Source organism: Polistes fuscatus, unplaced genomic scaffold (assembly GCF_010416935.1).
Source record: "Polistes fuscatus isolate 324 unplaced genomic scaffold, CU_Pfus_HIC Scaffold1, whole genome shotgun sequence".
Taxonomy (NCBI): Eukaryota; Metazoa; Arthropoda; class Insecta; order Hymenoptera; family Vespidae; genus Polistes; species Polistes fuscatus.
Window position 1 is genome coordinate 15,075,606 of NW_025112997.1, and position 16,803 is coordinate 15,092,408.

The following is a 16,803-nucleotide window of genomic DNA, read 5'->3' on the forward strand; positions in this document are numbered from 1 at the left end:
TATAAACTTTGCGTAGTATTTAGTTACTTTGAGAAGTCCTGAATTAGACAGAAATTGTTTAAAATTATCAATAATTTTATCATTTTTTGGTAAATATTATCATTTTATCTAAATTATTAATGTTATATCTCATTTTGTGGAATTATAAATACAAAAAAAATGAAAACCAATTAAGTGAACTAATAACATAAAATCTTTAAAGAATAAAATGTATATTTTAATATTCATGTTTTAATAAATAATACCATACAATAATTAATAGTTATAACTGTTCCTAGACAAAAGCGGTGTTATAAAAACAGTATAATGATTATCATATATATCCGACCAAATCTTACACAACGCAAATAGTAAAATTTTAGATCATTTTCATATTAATAGGCTTTTTTAAATTTATTTATACGAATATTTAATTAGTTTGTTTGTTTTAAAGTTCAAGTGAATCACATTTTGCGTACAAATAGTGCGCACGTATAAATGTATGTATACATGTATAATATATATATACTTTTTTTTTGTATAAAGAAAAAAAGAGTCAAATTTATCATTTCGTTTCTTTCTTCCTCATAGTCGTTCCTAAAATATTTTTTTACAAGAAGTTACACTTCTACAAACGAGATTTTAAAGATTTCATGATTCGCAGATTTTGAGAATTAAATATTTGTAAATTTCGTTTTTAATTCTTTTATCTTTGTAAATGATATCTCGTAAGTTTACACATGTAATAATTCGACGTTGAAAGAAAATATTCATTACTATGAATGAAAGAAAAGTTCATTACTATGAATTAAATACTACAATATTTTAAATAAAAACATTAATGTCTCGTTTGTAATAAATGCAAATTACATTTATTATCACAATACAGTATAGAATATACTGTTATTTTTTTAATTTCATTATATCTATACTGTATTTTATATATGTATATACAAGAACATATTTGTAGAATAAATAAAATATATTAAATCATGAACTTAATAAACATTTTTACGAAATTACTACATACTGATTCAGCAGGTACACACTTTTTAAAAAAATAAATATGTCGTTCACAAATGATTTAAAATTATTCTAATAATAATTCAAAGAAATTTATGCGTATACTTTGTTTTTAAGTAAGTAGAAATAAAATTTTCAACGCAGTATCACTTGCACCGTAGATCACGTTTCTGTCTTTAATAAGTATATGTTTAATAATATGTAAAATTATGAATCATAGTTGTAGAAATGTAATAATTTAATAATATTTTATACTTATATATTTTAATATAGCACACATAAACGAATAATAGCAATACTTTTTTTTTGAATTAATTAGTGATCTACTTGGCACATTAATGCTGTTCAAATAAATCAATATAATTTAGAAATGAAAATTGTAATAACTAAAGAAAATATAGCTCAAGCATTCTAGCCATGCAAATGATACCGAAAATATTGATGAAATTCTTCATTCAGGGGTCAGCTTGGTTGATCTTCTACTACATGAATCTGTTCAATAATATTAACATTTTATCAATGAAATTTTATAGATACAAGTAAAAAGAAATAAAAAAAGTTAATTAAATTTATACCTCAGATAAAATTGCCCAATTTTCACTTTCACTATGCACAGTCAATCTAAGAACAGATATTTTTCCATATTTTCTATCTACCGTTCCTTGAGCAATTCCAAGAGCATCAAATTTACCTATTAATTTGCACATATATTTTATTACAAATTCTCTAAAAAACATTTGATATAAATAATAAGATATCTTCAAAATAAATCATATTGTTACCGACCTACAATAATATAACCATCTTCTGTTATATCATTACTATTTCTATCTACAGACATAAATATTTCAGGTAACACTTCAACAGTTGTATTATAAAATCTGTCAGACGGATGTTCAGGATTTCCACTTCTAAATAAGTACCTAAATTTAAATACATATAGTTAATAAATTGTTAAGAAAAAACATAATAATTCTTGCATAATATTAACCTTTTTATAAAAATAGAATGTGAAAATTTAAACTTTAAGTGATCCCCTGGTTGTGGTAAAAGCCCCCAAAAGAATGATTCTCCTTTATATGCTTTTTGCAGCGTATATTGTTTGTAAGGTTTTATTTGAGTTTCTACCAATGCATCAGGATTTTCATGAGCATAGTATAAAGTAATCTTGCCGAATTGTTTATCCTACGATTTAAATGTAATATTAATTAAAAAACATTTTGATTGTATACGCGTGGACAAACAGATGCACATAAGTGATCAAATCTGATAGGATACCTTAAGTTTTTGTACTTTCCCCTTCAATGAAGAATGTGTTCCTATATGTTGAAAAAGTGAAGGCTTATAATGTATCCAGAGTTCTGCTTTAGCCATCTTACAATGTTTCTGGAATATATAATCAAACAGAAAATAATAAATAAAATATAATAAAAATGAATTAACATTAATTCCTTACACTATAACAATGAATGAGACTTGTTTTATTCATTGCGAATTTTATTGGCTAAACATAAGAAGCACAAGTCTTACCCGCGAATATGGTATGCAGTTTCATGCGTTAAATCATAGTACAAGGGTTAAAATTAAACTTACACTGTCTTTATCAAGACTGCAAACTTTAGTTGAAATTAAATGATCTAATAGCCAATCTACAGGTTTATCGTTATGAAACATTAGAAAAAATTGGATTAACCATGGCAGTTCCACACATTTAAATAATTTTCCTAAACAGCAAGAAAATATGCAAAATTAAATGATGTTATGTTTACACTGTTAATTTGTTTAAATTAATATGGATAAAACTTACCTATAAATCCCAATTGACAAAAATCCAATACAAACCAATTCTCTTTTGTGCTAATTTTTTGTAAAGCAAACGATTTCATGGTAGTTATAAAATTCTTTTTAGCTAAAATATCATCTTCTAGTTGTATGTAAAACATTCCTTTCGTCTGAGCATATGACATGAGAAATGCAAAATCCAGATTTTGTTTTGATCTCCAAATAACGCGTTGATGATCATCTCCTAAAGTGTCTCGCAATTTAGATAAATCTGGATAATATGATGAAGATGGAGATATCACATCGATCACTCCAGTTTCATATTCATTTGGAAATCTAAAATGATTTAATAGTAGACAAGAGAAAGTGTTTTAGTTATCAAGAACAAACGATATGTACATATATATGCGATAATGCTTTGTTAAATTAATCAAAAGTAATAAATGTCTGTAATATTTCCATGCGGCGTTAACAAGTGTAATAGTTTAAATATCAAATGTATATTTTGTATAAATGCAAGAAGCAATCTATTACTACAATAATCTAATCTATGATTATAAATATATATATAAAATTCAGTTGCTACAAAAAGGGAGATATACAGACATATCCAAAACAAGTTCATTCAAATTCAGGTAGGTCGTGTAAAAAATATAGACTTACTGCACTTCAATTTGCTTTGCAACATAAGTCACATAATCCAAATCTGTCTATAAAAAAGAAGAAAAGGAGCGTGTTATAACTAAATCAAAAGAAACAAATCTATTCTAAAGTAATTTAAATACAAATATTGACTTACTTCGGCTACTAACACTACTATCAATGTATCAAGAATTTCCGTAGGACTCATACGATCGATTAAATTTTTTAATGTAGCCATCAAGTAGCTTTGCACTTCTCTTTTAACAGTCGGTATACCTAATACCATGCTTACTCCGGAACGTCCTTTGCTTTGTATAAATGCAGGACGCAAACTATTCGGATCATTTAAAAAATGTGGAAGAAAATTGTATATAGATGGTAATTTAATATTTGTTATATTAGATGTACCATTATTGATCAGATATTGAAGATCAGGTATAATATGATTGCTTTCTACTAGTTGTAGCAATTGATGCGACAATAGATTTATTTCTTCCTGGCTACTTATATACTTGGCGTGCAAATGTTCAAGCTTAACTTGTAATTCAGCAATGCTGTTTTGCAAAATTGTTTCTTCATGTATATCAGTCGATGACAAAAGATTTAAAATAGCACATGGCACTAATACTATTGACAATATGATAATACATCTTCTTCTTACAGAACTCAGAGCTACGATATGAGACATCATTTTTATCTTAAACTACATGATGATCGTACTCATAATCTTATACATAGAAGAAGGTCTTTTGTACAGAAACACCAAACTGTTGTTCAATAACATTCATATTAATTTCACTCACATTGCTATTCTAATATATATATATGTATATATATATATATATATATATGTATATGTACAACGGATACAAAATTCTATACATAAATATGTAACAGCTACAGATACATTTCCTTTTTTTCTTTATAATTCTATGTTTTTCTCAACAAGTACCTAAGGTGTTTCTGTCACGTTTTGTTAAAAAAAACACAACAAATAACTATTTCAGGAGCACCTGTATGTTTCAACTAAATTCCTTGCCTTATAATCTTCCCATATCAAAAACATAGAAAATCGAAAGATTAAATCTCTTATCTAAAATACGATTAGATATTATTTGATAGAATAATTTTTAAGCTCGCGATAACTTTATTAATTTTTTCAATTGGTTATCAAATCGCAGATAATCATTCTTTTTATACTCAATATTAAACACGTTTCTTATTTTGTATTTTATTCAGATTTGTATTTCGACCATTCGAAGATTAAAATATGTAGCAAATATGTCGATCGATTGAACTTTCATGGAAAAACTTCGTAAACGTTTATTTTGACGTTTTCATTCCTAACCAAGTGCGAAACATCTAATCTAATCGTATCTATATATACATATACATATATACGCTCATGGAACGTCAAATTTACGCGAAGTTCTTCTCTCTAAGAACAAGAAGAAAATACACATAGCGTTTACGTTTGTCCGGAACTACAAAATAAATTTTTTTTTTAATAAAAAAACTAATAAATTTTATTTAAAAATCTAAAGAACATTGGACAATCGTATTTTGACAACCTGAACATTCCTACTATCGAACTATAATGAAAATAGAAAGTAATCGAATGGTTGCATGTCCAAAATAACCACTTGAATTGGTCTACGGTCATTTAAAAATGCCGCCGTTTTATCGCGCCAAATTCAAATCTTACTTTCTTTTTATATTTGTATTTTAATCAAATAACTCGTGCAAAGCTCACATAAACATTGTAAGAACATTTTTTATTTATTCGATGATTCATCAAGTATATAATGATTATTTAAATATTTCCTTTTGTAGATTAATGAAATATAATATTTTTATTTATGATTAAAAGTAGAAGGCGATGGTGGTAGTAATTATGGAAACAAATATTAACATTATTTTAAGTTATGATACATTTTCTAAGAATTTTTCGAAACATGCTGAATGTCTTAAAATCAGAGATTTTATATTGACGTAACTGTATTATTTACCGGAATAAGTTAAGTATACGTATACCAAGGTAATATGGCATATAAGCGAATCAAACGTAATTCCGGTATATACAAATGGTCAACCGATTAATCTAGATAGGAAAATGTTAAAGGTATATACGTCTTATACATACTACTACGTTATTTATTGAGTTAAAGCTACCTTGCTTTTTATTAGAGAATCAGCTTAGGGTATCGAAAGATCAAATCACTCTCTCTCTCTCTCCCTGTTTACCTCATAAATTGGAACAAGTTATAAATACATACATTCTTGTGGGTATCGTAAAACCACACGATTCGAGAAATGTGTTTCGTACCGATCGAATTAAAATCTAAGTAGAAATGATTTCTATTTCTTATTTGAATTACAGATCACAGAATGCATCATATTTGCAATTTACTTTGTATCTGAATATTAAAATAAAGAAATCAATATCTATCTTAATGTAAATATTTATTCTCGTATTTTAGGATTAATGAAGATAAAATAATAAATCCAATATGTAAGAAACATTGTGAATATCAAAAGCAAGGACAATCACCGCAAATTACATTATGTTCAATGTCGTTTAGTGAATATTGAATTCTTTAAGAAGCAAGTGAGAGCAAAATTGTGTCTATGTATGTATGTATGTATGTATGTATGTATGCATGTGTGTGTGTGCGTGTGTGTTTGTGTTTGTGTGAGAGAGAGAGAGAGAGAAAGAGTGGGGAAGGATAAACTCCCGGTCGATACCTATATAGGCAGGCTAAGGAATAAACGTTTCAGTGATGATGTCTCTTCTCTCAGGATTTACCCGTTGTTGATGACACCGCGGGGTTAGCTTGACTCGGTTCCAACTAACAACTCCCTATCCCTCTAGACTTTATATGTCTAATCGTAATCTAAACACATTTGGATTTTAATATTATTTATGACGTCTTTTTGTTTGATTAAAAAATAAATTTCGGATAAAAAAAATAAATCATTGTATAACGTACGAAATTTTATGATTTCTACGTTATAAACGTCGATAGTGATTGTCAGACGATAATAAAGAATCATTGTCGTGTTCTTATTTAATTTAGTGATTAGACGAGTAAACTCACACACAAATGACATAGATATAATTATAGAAAGAATATAATCTTGTAACAACGAAGAAAATCAAGTGTTTTTTTCCAAACGTTTAAAGTGTCAATGAATTTTATTTGATATCTATGTCAAGTCGTGATAGATCTTGTAGCTTTTTTTTCCCTTTGTTAATTTAAAAGAATATAATTAAATTGGAAAATCACGTTTTACGAACATGTCACCCCAAGAAAAACTTGATACAACAACCACTGGGTTGAATTTAACCGATAATACCTGTGACACCTTATCACGGACTTCAAATTCTACGGATAAACATGCGAATCGTAAGAACTCTGGAAAGGATCTTAAAAATCAACTTGCCAATGGAAAGGATCTGAAAGAAATGGACTTCGACGATCTTTTACCTTACGTCGGGGAATTTGGACTTTATCAAAAGATTCTCTTCATTCTGATGATACCATTTGCTTCGTTTGTTGCTTGGGTATATTTCTCTCAAATCTTTCTTACTTTGGTACCGGAAGGACATTGGTGTTGGGTACCAGAATTAGAAGATCTTACCGCCTCAGAAAGGTGAATATGTCATTCTAATATAAATTTTATTCTTTCTATTTGTCATAAAATAAACTAAATTTAATTAAAAAAAGTAAATAAAATAATTAAAAAATAAAATAGAATAACAACAATTTGGAGGAACAAATTTGATCTTGTCTCTTAAGAAAGAAAAGTAAATTGCGTTTTAAAATAAATTTTACTTCTTCTTTTCATTAAAAAATAAGAATAAAATAAAATAAAAAGAAATTTTAAAGGAACGGATTAGATTTGACTTCTCGAAGGTTTTCTTTCACGTCTAATATACTAATAATAAACTCAGACGTTTTAGAAAGCGACGAGGGATAGATGGATTATTACGACAAAGTGCGAATAAATCTTTTTGAAATCTTGCCAGGTATCTATGCGTTTATATGTGTGGTGTTGCACCGGCAAATTACGCCACAATCATTATCGATAGTTTGAGAGATCGCGTGCATTTCTTTGATATCTTTTCCGACGTTTGAATTTCTCTAACATAAACTCGATGAAAAATATTTGAAACAGAGGACGTCATTTATATTCAAACATTTTTTTATATTTAAAATAAGGGTTTGGCATTGATATTTTTTTTATCTTTAAAATACGGTTTGTAATTATCAATGAAAACGTACATATCATTCGAAAAACGCAAGTAATCTTGTGATATAATAAAAATGAAGAATGTAAATACATGAAAATGAATATCATTGTTAGCCTCTTAATTGTTATATATAAAGACTCGTTATCGTCTCCAAAGATAATTAAAAAAGAAAATTGCTCACAGGAAATTTGTATTTGCTATTTTTATAAATACTACATCCGAGAGCGTTACTTACTATCTTAGAGAGAAAGGTTGAACAAAATAACAAAAAAATTGTTTTTCGCGGAAAACTAAACAATGGATCGAATGTCTATAATTTTCCACGATTAACCGGATAAAAGTTAAATTAATCGTTTTAACATGATAGATATAAACTTTACAAACATGTAAACAAGAAAGAAAAAAAGTTAAAAAATAATAGACAAAAGAGAGAGAGTGTCCTCGTCTTTGTTGTCAAGGGCTAACGGTAAACTAAAAATAGATTTCCAATAAGATTTTATGCATATTTTAATAATAAGTTTTAATAAAATATTAAATATAAAATAAAACGCGTCAAATTTTTTGACGTACGCGTTGCAAACAAGTAAGCTATCAGATGAAGGATAATTTATTTATAATAGATAAAAAAAAATTTCTTTATGTCTCAAATTTACTGTATCTCTTCCGCTTATTATAAATACGTTATATGTGCAAATATTGCATACTTGCATAACGTTGATTATAAACTCGATAAAATCGATAAGATTACGGTACAAGGCACAGTATAGAATATGTCGAGATGTATAGTTTTATATTAAAGAGTATCTTCAATGTCCTGCTCTTAATAAGCATACGTCGAGTTTTATTAATTTTTTATTATATCGCTTAAAAGTAAAAATTAAGAAAACAGATCTATCGTTATCGCAATGAAATACATGAACTACATTTTATTTTTTATCAATAAAATAAAATATTCACTTTGTCATTGAAGTATCAGTACGATAATAATTGGATCACGTTCGGAACTATAATCGTAATTATTTAATGGATAAACTGATAATTCGGTTTGATTTAAAACAGAGTATATACAACACTATAGTGATATCGAACCTTATGATATTCGACATCACTGAAACTCACGGAAGAAGTATAATTTATACATCGATTTATTATGGTTGATTCATTCGCATATAATTTTAATTGGTTTAACATTCTGTTTGAATATCCATAAAAAAAAGTACATACGCGAAAGAGATCTATCGACGGAGTGAATTCCAAATAACCAAAAAAATCCATATCGTTTTTAAATTTGTATATCATTTGTTCATATTGATTATAATATACGTGAACTTTCTTGGATACTTGATATCAAAATATATAACATATTCTTTGCTAATATCAAGTAACCAAGAAAGTTCGTGAACGTACGGAAACGGCACGAACTTTCCTAATTATCTAATAAATAGATTAATATGATCAATTGAGTGTAATGATTAATTTATCAAAAAAAATAAGATTACGAACATCTTTTCGGATGTGTTTTTTATTACTGAAAATCATGTTCACTGTAGAGTTTCAATAAAAAGGTGGTCACAGTTCTTTAAATGCAGTAGGGCAATATTACTAAGCCGTGTAATAAATTATTTTATTTAATCCAACCATAGGAATGGATTATTGGTGATCAAGATTTAGCAATCATTTTAACGATCCTTTCTTTAACGATTCCACAATAACGATTCGTTCGAAACTATCTTTTTCTTATTTGGCTACATGACCAAGATAGGATAATGTTCTCTAGTGGCAGATGGGGGACAGTCTAGTTTTCACTCTCAACTCTTTGAGGATGGAAATATTGGTACATTTGGCCATTTAAAGTATACGGAGCATTCGGCGTTAACACAATATTTCGAAAGTATCTACAAGGTGTATCAGAATAACTATTTCTTTAATAAAATAAAGGACATGTAATTAAATATTTTTTTTATAATTAAGCAATGTTCTTATAATACCCTAGGAATAGTTTAACCATATAAAAAAATAAGAAAAAAAAAAAACAAAAAATTAATGAAAGTTTTATTTGAGTTAAAATTAATATTTCGAAAATTATATACTAAATATATAATATATAATAAATAATAATTTATTTTGTTTGTTTTTGTTAAAATCATTTTCGAACTTATCCAATATCTAAGAATGAATCATCTGGATGTTTTTAACATTTAATTGTTCAAACTTTTTCTTTAAAAACGTTCGAACTTTTTCCATAGTTGATTCATGCTTAATCATACTCGATCGATACTCGAAGATAATGAAAAAGAAATAAATTAACATCTAACTAGACAACTATTTATAAAAGATTCCAACTCCCGTTCTTCTTTCTTCCTCAATTAACTTCTATTCTATTTCAATACAATTCATGAATAATTTCCAAAGACTTGTGTATAATACTTTTTCTTTATTTAAAACGTTTAATCTTTAAGTTTTTAATATTAAAAACTATGTTGTACAGTAATGACGTAAAAGTAATAAATAATTAATGTGATGCAATAATACGGTAAATTTCGTTGAATATGGTAGAAAAAACAATTTCCTATTGTATGTTTTTTTCTTTTTATGTTAATTAATAATTAATTGTATTTCAATAAATTTCCAATAGTATAATTGAAACAAACTATCATTCAAAATAAACAAACGACAGAGAAATTGTTTATTTTTAGAACAAGCATATCATTTATATTCAGTCAAAAATCAATAACTACATTTTTGGTCCAAAATGACTTATGTAGCTAACATTGGTTAAAATTTTCTAAACAATCCAGGAAAAGTTCACTATCCAATTTGTTACAGAGAAAAAAAGCGTAATAGAAAGTATTAACAAAAAGTATACTTTACCAAACCTGATATTTTCTAAAATTTGTTTAATGAACAATAATTTAGATTAGCATAAGTGTCAGTTAGTGTCTTCTGCTTGAACATATACGATATATAACCTTATATGGTTATTGTAAAATTTTCTTCGCATTCTCTCTCTCTCTCTCTCTCTCTCTCTTCATATTTATTTTTTTATTTTTATTTTTATTTATCGACATTCTTTTGAACTTTTTACACTTCAACGAACATCCATTATTATAAAGCCAGTAGAAACGGGAAAGTATTGAAGGTACGATACTTGCGCGTTCGACCATAGAAAGTGTCGAAACACATTGTCGAGGCCTTCGCTGACTATAATTCCATTGACCTCGCTTTAACTGCATGCTAACTAACAACATGAATATAATTTTTCTACGAATTTTTTTATCTCATAATACTTAAAATACTTTTACATAATAGATAATAACATCTATTTACATTTTAAATCTACTTCTTTCTTCTTATTATCTTATAAGAATACGTGCAGATATTTATTAACATAAATGCATATATATCAAACGTATTATGGTAAGATGTGCATGATGTATTTTTTAATTTGCCATTTCCCGACGATGATTTTACGAAATTGGGTTTTTAATTGTACTCTTTTATCATGCTACATATGAAATCTAATGAGAATAAACGTTCTATAACATTATTATCTAATTTTTAATGCAAAAATCGTATTTAGAATGATTCGCAGGAATTTATTAACAATTTTGTGTAACATTTGTAATTATCCACGTTTCTCAAAGTGTTTGACAATATTCAAGAAACGGGTTGAAGAAAACTTGCAAGTATGTGTTAAATGAATCGATAAACTATGGCGTATATTTATACTTTCATATAAACTGAAAATGCATCATCTAAAGAACTGGAAGTTTTTGAACAATATGTTGATCAAATTGACACGAATAACAACATTATTTCTAAAGATTTTGTAACTTTCCATTGTTTTGAATGAAGATTTGCTGATTATTATGTTTATTTTATACGATTTATTTACTTGATACTTTTCTTCTTAATAAACCTTTTATACTCATCCTGTGCATTGTATTAGATAATTAAACAATCAATTTACAATTAAATATGTAGTCTCGTTCTAATGTTATTTTCATTCCTATCGAATAAATTTACTCGATTGAATCTTAATTACGCATTCCTTTGTGTAGCTGTAGGTAGAGCAATAGTAATAACAAGGAGAATAATAATGATCCTATTGGAATTTGTCGAAGATAATCTACACTTTTCTAGATCGATATGCTCATATGTAATATAACGCGCAGATTCTAAACACCCATATACAAGGTATCCTGTAACTAATGGTAAAAGCGAGCAGAGGATGATTTTATATGAAAAATTAAATCCAAAATGTAGAATAAAATTTTATCATATATTAAAATTGAGAAAAATAATTTTGAAAATTTGTCAAGTACTTGTGCACTTGACTGAGTTTGCAATTCTGGAAACTAAAAGCCTGGTTCGATAAGTATAACAATATAACCAATTTTAAAAGATATCATTGTACTGACAATGTTCGTAAACATATTTACAAAAGTATTAAAATAATCTCCGAAATATCCGAGAGTAAGATAATAAAATACATCATAATTATAGTTATATTCATTTAGTTACTTATCTAATTTAAAAATAATAAATTTATTTTATATATATAAACGACTAAATGAAAAAGATCATCCTATATACAATCAATCCTTCCATAACAGGATACTTTGAGAACATGGTTTCGATAAAGAGGGAGTTTTAAAAGACGTAAGCATAATTTCAAGAGTGGTTTTAGTATGTTAAAATAAGGAAAAAGTTCATATAATCATATGAACCCAATATGACCTTGTGTTTGTAGTATACGCGTTGTTACATGATTTTCATTAAAACTGTTTGAAGTGGTTACTTGCAGCTACAATGCAGACTTCCAAACATCTTGTCATAGGTCTTTTCAGTGGTTCAAAAATGCCAGGTGTTATTTGAATTAGTCGACAACTGTTTTCAATACAACGAACATAGTAGTTCCTCAGTATTGTTTACTAGCGTAGCAGTTAATAAAGTTGTATGAATTATTGAAAGATAAAAACAGATGTAATTCAGAAACAAGATCATATCGGGTTCATGATTATATGAAATTTGTGTCTTATTTTAGAAATTACCCTTGAAATTATGCCTACATATTTTGAAATATCCTGTATAACATAGTAGAAAATTTGTGAAATATTCTCATGCAACATGATCTTTTAAAGACACGATTTTGATATAATACGATAAAAAAATTGCATAAATAATTACGAAACAATTTATACGCTGCCGTACCAAGCACTAATACTGTACGCAAAATAAAAGATATCTATACTGTAATGCAATAATTGATTTAATGAGCAATGCTTAATTACGATCATACGGATATAAACTCAAAGATAAGTAAATTTTGCAGTTTCTCATAACACGGCCTATACCATGTTACCAATTACCTATGTTGTAAAATAGTTTTCTATACTTCGTATTAAAAAAAATAAATTAAAAATTTTTCAGAATCGCATTGGCAATACCAGTTGGAAAGGAAGGTTATTCAAAGTGTACCATGTACGATGCTAATTACACTGAGATTCTGTCAAATGGAATAAATATCAGCAATCCAACGTGGCCAATAAAAAAGTGTCAGCACGGTTGGGAATTCAACTACACAGAGATTCCCTATTCAACTATAGCAACCGAGGTTAGATATTTCAATAGATATAAAACTGAAAGACTGACGTAGATCGATGCTAGCAATCTTTTTCTTTCTTTTCCTTTTTTTTTTTCATTTGCCCTTCAGTATACGGAAAACATTTAGAAAGTTGGTGTAACCATTCAAGGAATATTATTAATATAATCAAGGGCATCTTTGATATTATATTATATCTGTCATTGACCTTGCAGAACTTCTTTGAGAAATCAAAAAGGTTTAGGAAAGATTAACTCTCGATCTATTGAAAAGTGATTGTTTTCTATATAATAATAGTTTCTTGTATAAAAATAGCAAATTTTTTGAGCTTCCATATTTTTGTGTATAAATTATTTCTTGAAATTTTGAATTATGCAAATATTGTTTCTTTGCATTATATTGTTAATCTTTTATTTTATAAATTATACTGAATGCAATATAATTATATAAATTGTACATACTAATTTTTGTTGCAATTGCATATGTTGAATGAGATATTTGCAGAAAAATATATAAAATACTTTTTTGTTACTCTACTGTTTAATATTTGTGCTATAATTTAAAATATAAACATTATTATTATTCAGCCTATAATTTGTAGTATTAATTTTTTGATCACAGTTTGAATGGGTTTGTGACAATAGTGCTTTACCAAGTACAGCCCAGAGTATCTTCTTTGTTGGCGCCATTTTTGGTGGATTGATATTTGGATGGATCGCTGATAAATATGGTCGAGTACCAGCATTGGTTGGAGCAAACATCACTGGATTTTTATCAGGAATAGCTACGATCTTCGCAGGAAGTTTCTGGGAATTTGCCGCATGTCGTTTTTTCTTTGGTTTTGCTTTCGACAATTGTTTTACTATGATGTATATATTAGGTAATTATAATTATCTAAAAAGAAAATCATAATTATTGAAATGAAACTTCTTTGATCATGTTGAAAGTTAATTTTTCAAGGTTGTAACTAAAATAAGAACGTTACGCGAAAAACTATAGCCATGAAAATATTATGCATAATGTAATTATTTGAAGAGGGGTAAGAAAAAAAAAAGCATTGTTCATATCATATTATTGACAACATAATTTTTAATAAGAGTTTAATAAAGAAGTTTCACTTCTAATGGTCGTATTTAGTGTATTACACGTTTAATTTTTTATATTTACTGATCATTTTTAATCTTTCATATAGTCTTGGAATACGTCGGACCAAAATGGCGTACATTCGTAGCGAACATGTCGATAGCAATTTTCTTCACTTTCGCCGCTTGTGTTTTACCTTGGATTGCTTATTTTTTGGCCGACTGGAGAATGACCTGCTTGGCAACGTCCGTGCCCTTAATTTTAGCTATATTATCACCTTGGTTAATACCGGAAAGTGCAAGGTGGTTAGTCAGTCAAGGACGAGTAGATCAAGCCATAGGGATCTTGAGAAAGTTCGAACGGATCAATGGTACCAAGGTTCCCGATGACATTTACAAGCAATTTCAAGTAGGATTTTTATTTTATTTTAAAGTAGATATTTATGGACGAATTTAAACACGTTTTCTTATACTTCCATCGCCATTTGTAGGAAACCTGTGCTAAAATGCATAAAGAAGAGGAAGCCGACAAATCTTATTCCGTATTGGATTTGTTTAGAAGTCCACGGCTACGTAAGATTACGATCTTATTCATAATAATTTGGTAAGATCATTGAAAAAATTTCAAACAGATTTAAAACGATTAAACTTCAATTCTCAAAGAAAATCATTTTTTAAATAATTCAAGGAAGAACTTCAAATTCACATATGTATTTTGAACAATCTTTGGATAATTACAGAATTCTTCGATCGACGAATTATATATAAAATGACGTTATATTTATCGAATCTTTGATCAAAGGATGGCGATCTCTCTGGTCTTCGATGGTCATGTGAGGAACGTCGACAATCTTGGTTTAAACGTTTTCGTCACGTTCACCGTTGCTGCAGCTACCGAATTACCAGCTGACACATTCTTGACACTCGTCCTTGACAGATGGGGTAGAAGATGGTTAGCATGTGGTTCAATGGTGATATCTGGAATCTTCAGTATCTGGGCTTGCGCTATTTCAAACAGTAAGTTATCCTTTAGGGATATTCATTTTTACATTTTACCAACTACTGATTACTTTTTCTTTTTCCTTACAGATATTTATTCCGCCACTCTTGCTATATGTGGTAGATTTTGGGTAAACATTTCCTACAATATAGGCTTGCAATACGCGGCTGAAGTTTTACCAACCGTAGTACGTGCTCAAGGAGTTGCATTGATTCATATAATGGGATACGTCGCCAGTATCTTAGCACCCTTCGTAGTTTATTTGAATATCATTTCTTCGATCCTTCCATTGTTACTTTTAGGTATCTTTGGAATTTTAGGAGGTCTCTTAACTCTTTTCCTACCAGAAACGTTAGACAAGGATTTGCCACAGACTTTGGAAGATGGCGAGAACTTTGGTTTGAATCAAAAAATGTGGGATGTACCCTGCTTCTCGAAGTTAGTATACGTGAATATTCAATGTAATGTTTCTAATTGTCATTCATTTTTTTCATTTTTTCTTCTTAATCCAGGAAATCGCAAGAAAAAGAACCCCCGGCACCAGAAATATTCCGATCATTCAGCAGAACTAGCACGAGGATTTCGATGAGAGCATCCCTTCGTGGCGAAGTGATGCGAAGTAAACTAATTCATAGATCTAGCATGAGATCACAAAAAACAACAAGTCCGACAGTGGAAATGGCTAAGTTATAGCGAACAAAGTCCATGTCATTCGTTTGACTCTTGCAAATTGTGATACCGAAAGTTATTGGAGTTTTTTCCGAAGCTTCGATAATAATACCGGCAGAAAAAAATGCATCGAGTGACAAATTCGTGAAAAATTGACATTATTGAAAATAACAAGTATAAACATTAAGAAGTTTTTAGAGAAAGAAAATTTTTACTGATAACTGAAGAGATTTTATGATTCTACATAAAAAATTAAGTTACAAATGTAAAATAAACAAAGCCTTATATAAACAAATGTTATTCTACATTTCCGACTTAATTTCTCATATAGAATCACCATCTGCTTACTTATACCGCTAATTACCTTGTATGTATATACACATATACATATATTTATTCATTTACATGCCCTTATCTGGAAATCATTATATCATCATCCATTTATCATTAACAGAATTTATTGTTCTCCATTTACTATTTAAATATTTAATATATATAATAATATAATAACATAAGAAATAGTTTAAAAATATTTCATTACAAATAACAAACAGTACGGTTGTATATAAACTATTAAATCGAAATCAAGTTGCGTGGAAGATATCACATCGTTTGTTTGATTAATTAGAAAAAAGAATACTCATTATAGATATATTATATTAAATAAACATAAATCACAATATTGTATAACTCTATCATTAGTGTTTGAATACATATGAGTAATCTTAGATAAAATAAAAAGAATTAATATAATCTATCATTAAAT

At 28.0% G+C, this 16,803-nt stretch overlaps 2 protein-coding genes across 2 annotated transcripts; one reads left to right on the forward strand and one right to left on the reverse strand.

Annotated features, from left to right (window-relative positions):
* Positions 1–215: 215 nt before the first annotated feature.
* Positions 216–4,193, reverse strand: LOC122517049 (alpha-1,3-mannosyl-glycoprotein 4-beta-N-acetylglucosaminyltransferase B). The gene is made up of 9 exons (XM_043635374.1): positions 3,584–4,193; positions 3,448–3,494; positions 2,810–3,120; positions 2,596–2,726; positions 2,281–2,388; positions 1,994–2,187; positions 1,789–1,925; positions 1,578–1,693; positions 216–1,494 (listed from the first exon to the last, which is right to left on the reverse strand). The coding sequence occupies exons 1-9, from the start codon at positions 4,115–4,117 to the stop codon at positions 1,465–1,467; spliced, it is 1,608 nt and encodes a 535-aa protein (XP_043491309.1). The 5' UTR covers positions 4,118–4,193; the 3' UTR covers positions 216–1,464.
* A 2,531-nt stretch (positions 4,194–6,724) lies between these two features.
* On the forward strand, positions 6,725–16,802 carry LOC122516672 (organic cation transporter protein). Its single transcript, XM_043634704.1, has 8 exons — positions 6,725–7,080; positions 13,115–13,298; positions 13,908–14,166; positions 14,479–14,777; positions 14,860–14,972; positions 15,171–15,385; positions 15,458–15,806; positions 15,881–16,802. The coding sequence occupies exons 1-8, from the start codon at positions 6,725–6,727 to the stop codon at positions 16,059–16,061; spliced, it is 1,956 nt and encodes a 651-aa protein (XP_043490639.1). The 3' UTR covers positions 16,062–16,802.
* The last annotated feature ends 1 nt before the right edge of the window (position 16,803 follows it).

Excerpts from the sequence above, each read along its gene's own strand:
- LOC122516672 (XM_043634704.1), top strand. The coding sequence starts at position 6,725 with ATGTCACCCCAAGAAAAACTTGATACAACAACCACTGGGTTGAATTTA. Across the intron at positions 14,778-14,859 it reads ACATTTACAAGCAATTTCAA|GAAACCTGTGCTAAAATGCA; the intron begins GTAGGATTTTTA and ends CGCCATTTGTAG. Across the intron at positions 14,973-15,170 it reads ATCTTATTCATAATAATTTG|GATGGCGATCTCTCTGGTCT; the intron begins GTAAGATCATTG and ends CTTTGATCAAAG.
- LOC122517049 (XM_043635374.1), bottom strand. The coding sequence starts at position 4,117 with ATGATGTCTCATATCGTAGCTCTGAGTTCTGTAAGAAGAAGATGTATT. Across the intron at positions 2,389-2,595 it reads GCAGTCTTGATAAAGACAGT|AAACATTGTAAGATGGCTAA; the intron begins GTAAGTTTAATT and ends TATATATTCCAG. Across the intron at positions 1,694-1,788 it reads AGATGGTTATATTATTGTAG|GTAAATTTGATGCTCTTGGA; the intron begins GTCGGTAACAAT and ends GCAAATTAATAG.